Source organism: Gracilinanus agilis, chromosome 3 (assembly GCF_016433145.1).
Source record: "Gracilinanus agilis isolate LMUSP501 chromosome 3, AgileGrace, whole genome shotgun sequence".
NCBI classification, from domain to species: domain Eukaryota; kingdom Metazoa; phylum Chordata; class Mammalia; order Didelphimorphia; family Didelphidae; genus Gracilinanus; species Gracilinanus agilis.
Window position 1 is genome coordinate 226426155 of NC_058132.1, and position 12886 is coordinate 226439040.

General features: G+C 37.8%; 1 protein-coding gene across 1 annotated transcript in view; it reads right to left on the minus strand.

Annotated features, from left to right (window-relative positions):
* Positions 1-1600: 1600 nt before the first annotated feature.
* The window catches only part of MFSD6 (major facilitator superfamily domain containing 6), a 95219-nt gene continuing 83933 nt past the window's right edge, over positions 1601-12886 (minus strand). Inside the window, exons 4-7 of the mRNA XM_044669694.1 lie at positions 9447-9608; positions 6932-7030; positions 4130-4410; positions 1601-1929 (exon numbers count right to left, since the gene is read on the minus strand). Of these exons, the coding sequence (XP_044525629.1) occupies positions 1687-1929; positions 4130-4410; positions 6932-7030; positions 9447-9608 (785 nt within the window). The 3' untranslated portion in view covers positions 1601-1686. The remainder of the gene's footprint in view (positions 1930-4129; positions 4411-6931; positions 7031-9446; positions 9609-12886) is intronic.

The following is a 12886-nucleotide window of genomic DNA, read 5'->3' on the forward strand; positions in this document are numbered from 1 at the left end:
CAGAGGTGAGGTTCAGCCCATCACCTATTTCTTCATTTCCATAATTATATAAACATAATAAATAGATCTGATTTTAAAGGTCACTTAAAATGAGTCATGATCATTTACAGTACAGTACGTTTTTCAAGTGCAAAAATAACTAGTGGCTAGTTCTATTTCTCGCAGTTATTTTATTTTTAATGCTGTGTTTCACTGTGAAGCCAGACATTCAAGGGCAGACTCCTCCTCCTCCCATGCAGGCCTGGGCAGGAGGTTATGGGGGACCCCAGACTCAACAGTTACACCAGACGACCAGAGGGTGGAATTTTTAAGTCTATTCATCCTCTCTGTCTACACTCCTTTGCTGAACACAGAGCTGATTTGTCTGTGAGAAAGCCCCAACATAAATGTCGCTGACTTTTAGTTACAGCAGTGTCTTGGTCTTCCACCTCCTCTTTCCCAGCCCCCTGCCCTTTTGGTCGCCCCTCTGCAGCAGTCTTGGTGGGGGGGGATTCACATATTCATCCAGCTAGAGTTCTGGCAGCAGAAGTGGTAACATCTGAAGATGCAAATCCCCATACCTGAAACTTCCAGTATCTGACTAGGTCTAGGTTGTAAAAATGTACTGTGACTTTGTTTCCCTAGTTTGGGGAATATGTCATTTTCATTTCCTTCCTTTTTTGCTCCTCATTCCCTATTCTCTCCCCCCCACCAAAAGGAGCAGGGAAGGAACCCATAAGCACCCCCAAAACCATCATATAATATTTTCTTATTAATTCTACCTCATCCCAGGCACTTAATTTTCTACTGTCTTTTATAAATAGCCTCCACAAGTCTGCTTAATTAAAGAAACCCTCAGAAAATTGGATGAATTTTTTTGAAATCGCATCAATTAGTTAGGGCCTTTGTAAACAGTGAGAAAGGCTAGTTTAAGTTAAAAACCTATCCTTGACTAATAAGCTACAGTATACTGAATTGGTTTATTTTAAATAATCCCTCATTTTTGGTCTTTCTTAAAGGCCATTTCAAAAAAAAAAAAAAAAGAATGCTTTTTAAAGCTTAGTTTAGCTTGTAGCAGCCAAAGGCAGCTTTACTTCTCAAAAATTCAATTATTACTTTATCCACCATCCACCTAGAAAAATATATTAGCTCAAGATATTCAGTGTCTGGTGAGACTTTTTTATTTTCTTTTTTACAAAAGAGTATATACGTTTCTAATTTTTATCTGGTTCCTTGTTTAGTTTTTAACATCATTTCCCATCATGATGTTTCTCCTCAAGAGAAAAATAATTGCATTCTGTCCTATTCCAATTTTTTTTCAGAAACGATGAAACAAAATTGAAATAATTGATCAAAGAAGTGGGTAAATTATAACAGCCGACACCTTGAAACACTTTCTCTCCTCTTAACATCGCTGCTGGTTTCAACTCTTCTCGACTTGGCCAAGAAATCTTGTGATATAACCATACTTGAGCAAAGGAGCTGAGAGTTCTCTCTGTAATTTGTTTTGTTTTCCACCATAATCTCCAAAAGAGATTAAATTTCCTTGCAAATATGTACTGTAGCTAATATGCATTTTCATGTTAATGATTTTAAACATTTAAAAGTATGTGTTGCAGTGTATTATAATCTTTAAGATGAATAGAGTTCTGGGTTCTGGACCCCAGAGTTTCTTCCATGTGATGTGTAAAATGAGTGGGCTTTGTCTTAGTGTGTGCTAGGAGTGGGTTGAGGGTGACTCTCCTGAGGAAGGTGATCTACAATAGAGGGAGCAGCTGGATGAGTAGGACTATCCTTGGGAGAGTGGTCAGGAACAGGGAAAGCAGCATTGGTCTGGGATTCAGATGTCACTTCAGGGGTTGGTCCATCTCCTGACAGCTCAGAGTTAGTCACACTTGGGGAATGCCTTGAGGTGCAGGGTGGTGAAGTTTCCTGATGCTCACTGGTCCCCTGGAGGAGAGAAGACAGCACATTGGAGAAAAAGAAAATGGTGCACGTAGAGTGGGTGGCTACCCGACATCTTGCGAACTGATGGCAAGCATATTCAGGTGTTCCCCGGGAACCATGTTTGTAGGAGCCTTTTTAATGGGGTACATGAAAATGGGTAGCAGCCCTAAGATGGTGGGTGGTTGTAAGAACTGAAGAAACAAGGGTAAAATGTCTTACCTTTCAATTCTTTTCCTATCTGCCGAGAAGCCGCATGAAAAACATAAACACTATAAGTAGACTTATTCTTGTATACAGACCAGGCTGTTCATTATTAATGAAATGCCTGATATATTGGAATATATTATATAAACATGGAATATTAGAGCTGGAGGGAACCTAGGATGTTATCTACTCCAACCACCCCCACCCCCAACTGCTACCCCCATTTTATAGATAAGGAACTGAGGTCAAAAGAAATGAAGTGACTTGCCCAAGATCACACAGCTAGTCATTTCTCATCTCTGAGATCAGGGACAGAAATATGTCTCTGATATTTCAAAACTTGTTCTCTGTATTTCAGAGTACACATTTTATTTTATTTTTTAATTTGATCATATATATTTTTAAAAAAATTTTACTTACTTTCTGTCTTAGTAACAGAAGAGCAAGGAAGAGCTAAACAAATGGGTTTAAGTGACTTGGATGGGGTTTCTCACAGGGTAGGAAGTATCTGAGGTTAGATTTGAACCTAGGTCCTCCTGACTGCAAGCCTGGCACTCCATCCATTTTGCTCTTTGCTTCCCACCAGAGTACACATTTTATAAGAGAAGTTCAAATTGGAACTTGAGAAAATGGGTGCACCTATCGGCAGAAATTTCCCACAAAAGGCTAAATTTGTTCTTATGAGCCATGAGACAAACTGCCTTCTAATTCACTGTCTCTGATTTCCAAAGGGCAGATTCAAGATCAAGAAAGGAAAATGATCCAACTCTCACAATTCAGTGGGGCTGTGATTTTAGCAATATGGTATAATGGTCTATTAAAATGAATTAGGGTTGTGTGGCTGAAAACCCTGGTTAATCTAAAGAGCTAATAGCTTGAAGCAATGTCAGTTAATTTTCCCAGGCTCATATAGAGAGATGAAAATATGCTTCCAACTTAATGAAAAGATTGACTTTTTTTTAAAGGAAGAAATAATATCCTTGTGCTTTACCTTCTTTGTGCAGTAAGTATCAAAGTTTTGGGGGGGGTATGAAAAGAATATTATGAAGAAATGGGAAAGATATAAGTGAAAATTAAAAATCATAACAATGTGTTAAGAGGATTTAACAAATCTCCTGCAAGATGAAATGGCCCTTTTCCCTCTTCATTTCTCTTTCCCTTTCTTCTCCAAAGTCTTCCCTTTGCCTTCTTCAAATATCCTCTGGAAGTTGGTCGAGGATTAGGGCACTTACAAGGAAGAAAGTTAAAGGGGAGTTATTGGCATAGAACAGAGAGACTGGGAACTCTTTCAGCAATTGCCGGACTATAACGTTTTCTTTTCATTTATCTACAAATCAAGATTCAGAGACAGCTATACAATTATCAAAAGTGCTCTGCCAGTATGACTTATCTTTACTTGGGAAGAAACACAGTTCCAGTGTCAAGGAAAACTCATCATTTCCTGTCTTTTGAAGTTGCCAGCAAAGCAACCCTTACACCAACCAAAACAGATCAGGTTCCTTGAGCAAGACCCATACATAGGTTCACTGTATTGTGAATGAGAGGGGGCCATAAAAATCTATACCATTCTTGCAATGGCATATTCTAGCACTGGAAAGAACACAGAGCTATTTGATATTTATTCAAGTTATTTTTTCAAATGAGAAGATTTAGTCTAGGGGATGAAAGGGCAGCCTTAGAATCAGGATGATTAGAGTTCAAGTCCTGCTTTTAACATTTATTAGCTGTATGACCATGGGCAAGCCAAGTAACCTTCTCAGTATTCTAGGAAACTCCCGAAGACCATAAGTTACAGACGAGCTGCCAGTCTGCATTGGTGGATGGAATTCCCATAATAGGAATTCCCTGTAGAGATGAAATCCTAGATCCATCCCATTTCATCCTGTGCCATGCCTACCTATCCACTCTCGCCAAAATGGAAGAAGATGGCATAGAACTAAGTATCAAAGTTAATGTTAAAAACAGAATGATCGCATTTCTAGTGTAGGAAATACTTTACCTGTAAGGGCTGAATCTCAGAAGCCCGGCTACTTCTGGTCAGTTGCATCATCTCTTTAATTTGATAAAGCGCATACACAAAAGTAACCCAAGGAGAAGAGCTGACCCCCCATGCAGGCTTGTTCACATCTTCCTGTTCTTCCTGGTGTTTGGTTTTCTTGGGAGGAAGTCTGGGTTCAAGACGAGGCATGATATCTTCTGTCTGCTGCTGAACCAAGTCAATGGTTGCTATGGGGACAGGACTGGAAGGGACAGGAATCCTTTCTGCCAACATTGTCTTATCTGAAACAAAAGTGATATGAAATCAACTCTGAAGAGTTTTCTTTATAGCGCCAGTCAGGTCAACAAGCCTTAAGGAAGCACCTACTATGTGCCAGGCATTGTAGTAAACACTGCAGATACAAAGAAAGGGGGGGAAAGTCCCTGTTCTCAAAGGGCTCATAAACTAATGGAGGAGACACAATACCAAAAGTATATATGAACAAGACATAAAAAAATGAACTTGAGATAATCAAGAGAGGAAAAGCAACACATCCCTTGAATGAGATTGGGAAAGGTTTCTTGTAGAAGGTGAGACTTTCTCTGGGACCTGAAGGAAGCCAGAAGGGGAAGAATGAGGAAGGAAAGAATTAGTGTAATTTATACAAGTACATTATCCTCCAACTCCCAGGTTAATGGAACCCATTTATGGAGCATGCATTGTTGAGGTTGCAAATTGGGGCTTTTTTTCCTATAGAAACTATGAATATAGAGAAGCCTGATCTCCATTTAACTTAACTTCAAGAAGACCTCTGAAAGGCAGCTTCAGGGAGTGCTATTGTGCTCCCAAGTTACTTTTGTTAGACTGATGCTCTGAATTAGTTAACTTGATACATGGGAAGGTAAGTCAAGGAAAAATCTTCATTAACCTGAACCAAGGGGACCAGGTGACCCAAGTCAGGCCAGTGAAAAAAAATAGCGTTTTGTCTCTCTTGCTGAATTAAACTCTGTTAAACTCGGCTCCTAGGGTTTCAGTAACACTTTGGATTCTCTGAACAGAAACACTTCAGTACATCTGATAAGGAAGGCTGAGAAAACATGGCCAAAAAGAAGTGGGCTCAGTCCTAGGATCTAGGAAATAAGCAGTTTTACACCAGGGCCTGACTCACATTTTATAAGATGCTAATAAAATCAATAAAAAGCATGATACACTTTATTCAGGCCTCCATATTGCTTTATAGCACCTCCATTCTGTTTAACACTTTTATTGCAAACCAGGTCCCAGGACAGAGTTGCAACTCAGAACTAAAAGTTCATAACTTTTATTTATTTTTTTATTTAAAACGTATTTATTTATATATTTTTAAAGGTCTGTAACTTTTAAAAACAAGGTTGAAAGTCAGTATAGACTGTAGTGGGAAAAGATCTAGACAGAGGGGCAGCTAGATGGCACAGTGGATAGAATATCTGAGTTCAAATGATTCAGACACTAGTAGGAAAAGTCTGGGTGGGTCACTTAATCCTGTTTGCCTCAGTTTTCTCCTCTGTAAAATGAACTGGATAAGGAAATGGCAAACCATTCCACTATCTTTGCCAAGAAAACCCCTAATAGGGTCCCAAAGAGTCAGACATGATCAAAACAACTGAATAACAACAACTAGAAGTCAGAAGACCTGGCTTTAGAAATCTGGTTCAATCATTTATTAGCTGTGTAACTCTGGAAAAGTCATTTGACCCCATTTGAGCCCTCATTTCCCCCTATATGTAAAATGAGTATAAGAGGAGACCAGAGTTCAAGTTTCATTTCTGCTACTAACTCTTAGGATGATCTTGATGAAGTCATTTAACTTCTATGCCTTGGTTTTCTCAACTATAAAATGAAATTATTTCCAAGAGTCCCCCTACCAGTTCTAATATTCTATGATGCTGATAAATTCCTTCCCTATCAACCTCACAGGATTACTGCAACAATAAAAATAAGATGACATCATCATAAAAATACCTTGTAAATTACAAAGTGTCAAATGAATGATTCTTAAAGTTATATTTTATTTTTTTCAATGAATAAAAACCCATTTTCTCTCCCTCCCACCACCTTCATTAGTAGGGGGGAGGAAGCCTCTAATAACAAAATATGCATAGTCAAACTAAAATTCCCCAACTGGCAATGCTCAAAAAGTAAATGTCTCATTCTGTGCCCTGAGTCCAAACCCTTTCTGTCAGGAGGTGGGTAGCATTCTTTGTCATTGTTGTTGTTAGTCATTTCAGCTGTATATTTCACTTTGTGACCCCATTTGGGGTTTTCTTGGCAAAGGCACTGGAGCGGTTTGCCATTTATCTTCTATAGCTCTTTTTATAGAAGAGGAAACTGAGGCAAACAGGGTTATGTGACTTGCCCAGAGTCAACCAGCTAGTAAGTATCGGAGGTCAGATTTGAACCTAGGAAGATGATTCTTCCTGACTCCAGGCCCCACACTCTCCATGGTGCTACTTCGCTGCCCAGTCCTATCCAAATCCAAAACAAAAACATTCTTTTCAACAGTCACTTTAAACTTAAAACAAAACTCTGAGTCCGAGACCAGTTGATTAGTTGATTCCCAAAGTCCTTTCTAGCTCCAAGATGCTTTGGCACAAATAGCATGGTCTAGTGGCTCTCCAATAACCCAAGAAAATGTCAACACATCATTAAAGACATGTCACTGGATCTGGGAGGAATCAAAGACATAGATCTTCTAGGTGCTGTATTAGCCTGTCTGGGTTTCTAGGAGCTGGTCACTCCCAAGGTCCAAGCACTGAGGAGGGACAACAAGGATAGAATACCTACCTTCTTCCTCATCGGGGACTGCAAGCCACTGTATGAGGGCAAAGAGCAAGAGGATCACTAGGCAGGCCATCCCAATCCCTCTGAAAGTTGCAGCAGCACCTGTAAAAATCAGCCAGCAAGGATGCATTTTCTAATATCTTGTATCTACCAATCATACAGAGAATGTGGAAAAAGGATTCAAGGAATCAGGGTCCTAAATTCTGGGTGTAACATAGAGCTGCATGATTTGGGGCATGTCACTTCTCCTCTACTGGAATGAGTTTCCTTATTTGTAAAAAATGAGTCATGTTAGATGATTTCTGTGACTTTCTTTATCTATAAAGGGAGCTCCTCTGACAGATCCTCAAGGGGTCCCTCTTTATCATCTAGTTGAGATGGCAAGGAATAGGCTCACGGATGATGGTTCTGAGATACTCTCGGTTCCATAAACAGAGGTGAAATGGAAGGTCAATGGAAGGAGAAACTTCCATTAAATAAACTAACAATCAAGATTCCTGAAACAGCAATTTTTCCCTGTCCTGATTGATATACTCATTCATAAGTCTGAACAAAATAATATGGTACTTTAAGGTTTGTAAAGTGCTTTACAAATATTCAATTATTTTATTCTCACAACAACTCAATGAATAAATTATTAAATTATTCTCATCTTACATACGAAGAAATTGAGGCAGACAGAGATTATATGACCCATCTAGTGTCTGAGGCTAGATTTGAATTCAGGTCTTACTGACACCAGCCCTAGTTCTCTATCCATCTTCCCATCTAGCTGCCCCTCTGAAGCTGCCTAATGATGTAGATCTAACAGTGCCTGGCCACACAAAGTTCTGCCTGACAGACTGAACTGTCATGACAATAAAATTATAGTACCAGCAAGAATTAGGGTTATCTAGGCCTCTTTGACTTAAACTCTAATTGAATTGTAGTATCTTTTTTTTTCTTTCTTTACATGCTCTGAGCAGAATGTCAGGCCACCTTAACTTAAACCAAAAAAACATATTTCTCTGTTCTCTCATCTGCAGGGACATCCTCCTATCAGGAAGATATACAACTTGGCAAGCAGCTTAATATTATATGACTCATTCTCAACATGGTTAGAGAGTGGGCAGCAACTAGGCTGGAAAATTCATTTTGAATTATTTTTTGAGATTTTTTTTTTTTGAGAAATGATTTCTCATTCAAGAAGCTTTATTTTAAAGCTGCAAAACAATCTCTCTCCCCAGGCTATGAAACTGGGTTGGGTCCTCTCTTCTTATGTCTATGTCTTTTGTCTTTGTTAAGGATAACAGGGTGAAGGGCAAATCACTGGGCTGGCTTTTGTAGTAAGCAGTAGGGATACCAGCTCCCTGTTCAACCATAAACACGAACTCTCCAGGGTGATGAAATCAGCTAGCTCAGAGCCACCATTTTGGACAGGAGAGTAGTAGGTTTCTTGGCATCTTTAGGATACTTCTATGAGGGAGTTCAGATTTCTGATTCCACTTCCTGCATGCCTATTTTCCCATCATAGATGTCCAGGGGAGGGACTGGATGATGATGTCAGAAGGAATATATATTTGCTTGCAAGAAAGGAAGTGGCTCTCTTTTCTCACCCAGACTAGCTGCTTGGTTGCTTGTGCTTATGCCTCTTTCTTGGGCATGCCTCCACCTTCTACCCCACTTGAATTCTGTGGCATCTGTTCAGGCTGTGGAAGAAGCCCACTAGCTAGTTAGAAATCTCAAGTGGCTTTTTTAATAATCTAATTTAAAATTTTAATACATAAAGCCTTCAGAGAATTTCATTCATCACACTAGTAAAAGATAAACACTTTCCACATATACAACATTAGCAAAATTCTTTGAAATTATGCTAGCATGTGAACAAGTTATGATATATGACTGTAATGGAATATAATTGTGCTATAAGAAATGATGACCAAGAGGGTTTCAGAAAAACCTGGGATGATTTACACAAACTGATGCGAAGTGAAGTGAACAGAACCAGGAAAACATTGTGCAATGATCAACTGTAAAGGACTTAGCTATTCTCAGCAATTCAATGATCCAAGAAAATTCCTAAGGACTTGTGATGAAAAATGTTATCTATCCCTAGAAAAACAATTGAGTCTGAATGCAGATCAAAACAAATAATTTTTCATTTTATTTTCTTTGTTTTTTATATGAATCTTCTTCCACTACATGACAAGTATGGAAATATGTTTTGTACAACAGTTCATGTACAATCTTGATCAAATTAATTACTATCTCAGGGAGGGGAGAAAAAAAAGTGGGAGAGAATTTGGAACTCAAAATTTTAGAAAATGAATGTTAAAAAATTTTTTTACATGTGACTGGGAAAAATATAATTTTAAAATTATGCCAGCACAAAACATATCAAAAGGGTATGAAGACAAAGTTTATTGCCTGGAATATAAATGGGAAAAAAACCCTCTAATAATTCATGAAGTCCTCTTGAAATGTCTCTAAAAAGAAGTAAGCTAGTGGAAAAAACCAAGGAGAGAAGGTCACTACTTACCAAAGTAATTGACTAAAACTCCACCAATCATAGCTCCACAACCTCTTCCCAAACCCAGATGAAGTCCCTGGAGGATCCCCTGGGCTGAAGTTCTTAATTCTGGAGGTACAGCTGCACTTAGATAGGAAATGCAAGCAGCCCAAATAGCTGCATGGGTCACACCTGGAGTAAGAAAAGAAAATGAAGTGTTGTCAGACTAGGACTCCTGGGTATCCAATCAATAGAATTAAATGTCTCTCTATATATATAAATAGTATACAATGTGCAAGGCATTGAAGTAGGAACTAGAGATAGCAAAGTAAAAATGAAACCATTCTGACTCAGCATCTTCATATGTTGAGAATTTTAAAGTCTTCAATAAACTAAGAAGCTTGCTTGATTACTCCGTATGAAGAAACTGTTTCACTCCTTTTCAAGTCCAACCAATTATATGTATACCTGCCTATGTATCACTGGCAACCTAAAACTTCTAGCACTTTTCCAAATATTGATGGCCCTCTGCAAGGAGGAGCCATATATGGGAAATATACGTGACTTAAAAATAAAAAGATATTGATACAATTTTAAGAAAAAATGAGCAGCAGCTTTTGCTATCCCTCAAAAATGGATTTACGGTATAAGTGCAAAGCAATTGTCCTCTGTTGGTCAGACTGTACAAACCTAATATCTCTTGGCTGATCGAGCTTATAGGTTTAGTCACAGCTCTAATTTTTTCTTTTGAATCAAATACATATTAAACATACTTCTGCTTTTATATATATAACTATACTACTGTCAAAGGTTGAAAGTTAGAAAAATTGCCTGCTGGGTGTCTAATATGTAGGCCAAAATGCCTTACTTATGCTTTATTTTTCAGAAAAGTATCAGCCAAATTAGCCATATCTTCCTTTTATCGATTCTATCAAAACCTAATCAAATACCTTAACATTTTTATTTTGTTTTGGGAATAAAGTTGACACTGTAAATATGCTCCTGATGTTTATATTCATGACTTAGCAAAAGGGAGAATAACTCTTCATTATTCTGGATAAGTAAATGAAGAATAATCGACAAATAAGTATTCTCAATGGTATTTAAATATTGTTCCAAGGGACCACAAAGCTTTAAAAGACAACATAATTATCTTTCTACATAATCTCTGTAGGGAATGTGAGGAGGTTTTATTAATTCCATTTTGCCAGTCCTAATAGGGCAGCAACAGTGGATAGTGCTGGTTCTGAAGTCAGGAAGACTCATCTTCCTGAGTTCAAATCTGACCTCAGGCACTTACTAATTGTGTAACCCTGGCCAAGTCATTTAATCTTATTTACCTCAGTTTCCTCATCTATAAAATGAGCCAGAGAAGGAAATGGCAAACTACTCTAGTATCTTTGCCAAGGAAACCCAAATGGGGTTTCAAAGTTGGATATGATTGAAACAACTAAATACCACCACGACCAATCCTACAGCTTTCCCAAATCAAATAACTGATGAGATTTCAAAGTCAATATACTAGAAAACAATTTGCAAAAATTAACATGTTTTAGGATTATAGTTCCAGGACTAAAAAGCCTTTAAAGGTTATTTAGTTCAATGTCCTCATTTTACAGATAAGGAACCTGAGTCAAAGAGAGGTTAAATATTTTGTCCAAGGTCACAGAGGCCTTAAACATCAGAGTCAGGATTCTAATTTAAGTCTTCTTATTCCCAAGTTCAACTCTCCAAATTCAGTTTTCTTTGTGCTATCCCACATAGAGATGAGAGTCACATGAGGCTAAGAACCAGACCAAATGCTTTTGGTTGACTTTGAAAATGTCTCCAAAGAAATTAATTAATTCTAAACAAAAAATATCTAAGATATTCTTTGGCATACTTCATAAATGGAAATCAGTACGGTTTGTTTGTTTGATCAGTTGCAGGCTGGAGGACTAGACACAACATGAAAGTGAAAAAAAAAAGAAAAAGTACGGACCTATATAAAAAATAAATGTGAACTTAACATTTTTACTAATCGTCTATTCTGTGCTACCACTGGGGAGTAAAAAATGGCATAGTTCTCCATAAGGAGCTTATAATCCATAAGGAGGAAAGAGACATGTACACAAACAAATAATACAAATTGAAATGTGATTAAGTACCTAAGTGTGGTCAAACATAGTAGCCTAAGAGATTCAAAGAGGGGAGGATTGATGCCAGTTGGGTTAAGCAGTTTTCTAGGAACAGATTGCACGAATGTGCATTTCAAGGTCACAAAATTTATCAGCAGCTGGAGTCAGAATTTGCTCTTAATGGATAACTCATATTAACTGGCCATTAGTAAAGATTGTTTGCTGTTGATTTCCAGTGCTTAATGATCATATTACAGTTCTGGTTAGGTAAGTGAGGACTCTATCACTTGAAAAGAATTCTGATGTGGTAGCCTTGGATGCAACGGGTGAACTATTTCTCTTCCCAGATTGTGATTTATAAGTATAGATAATACAAAGTGAAAGGAGAAAGACTAAAGCTTTTGAAAAGAAAAATGGTCAATTATGTGGTAAGTTATTTTTCTCCAGCAGTGAGTGGAGCTGGCTGCCTATTTAGAGAGATATCTTATTCAGCATCTAGAATCCTTTTTATGCTGTAGATACATTGATTTTTCAAAAAGGTAGCTAAGTGGATTGAGAGCTAGGCTTACAAATGGAAGGTCCCAGGTTCAAATCTGACCTAAGACACTTCCTAGCTGTTCAGCAAGATACTTAACCCCTATTTGCCTAGCCCTTACTGCTCTTCTTCCTTGAAGTCGATAAATGGAAATTAAGGGTTGTGTTTTTTTTTTTTAAGTAATGTCTTATTAAAAAGTTAACATTGAACACATGATCCACTAAACTTGCTTAGGAACTATTTAACAAATTAACTATTAACAAACTAATTTCAAAAGCAGGCAGTAAGGAATAGGTGTGGTTATTCAAAGAGCCTGGTCTTGAGATCAGGAAGAAATGGGTTCAGGTTCCATTTCTAAAATATTCTAATTGTGTAACCCAAGGCAAATTACAGTCTCTTAGTGCCCCATGCACTTCTTTAAGATTATTAGTATCAGAGCAGTTGTCATTTGCATTGATAGAGAAAATAGCTTCACCCAGAGGTCTCCTATACCAATGAAATAATAATTTTGGTCTAAAAAAAAATCAACAGAAAGTGTCATAACTTTTAGTCACTCCCTAAATCCTCATTAGGATCCTTTCTTCGTTCATTTTCATTCACCTTTTTTCTCAAATAATTGAGTCATACCTTAACCAATTTATCTGTCTTTAATCCTATCAATTTAATTCTCCTTCAGCAGTTGGCCCCCACAATCATCTCCCCTCTGTAATCTTCAATTTATTAGTTCCTTCCCTGCTGCCTACTACCATGCCTGTCTCATTCTAAAAAAGCTCTCACTTGAACCTGCTGTCCCTTGGTATTCTCCTACATCTTTCCTC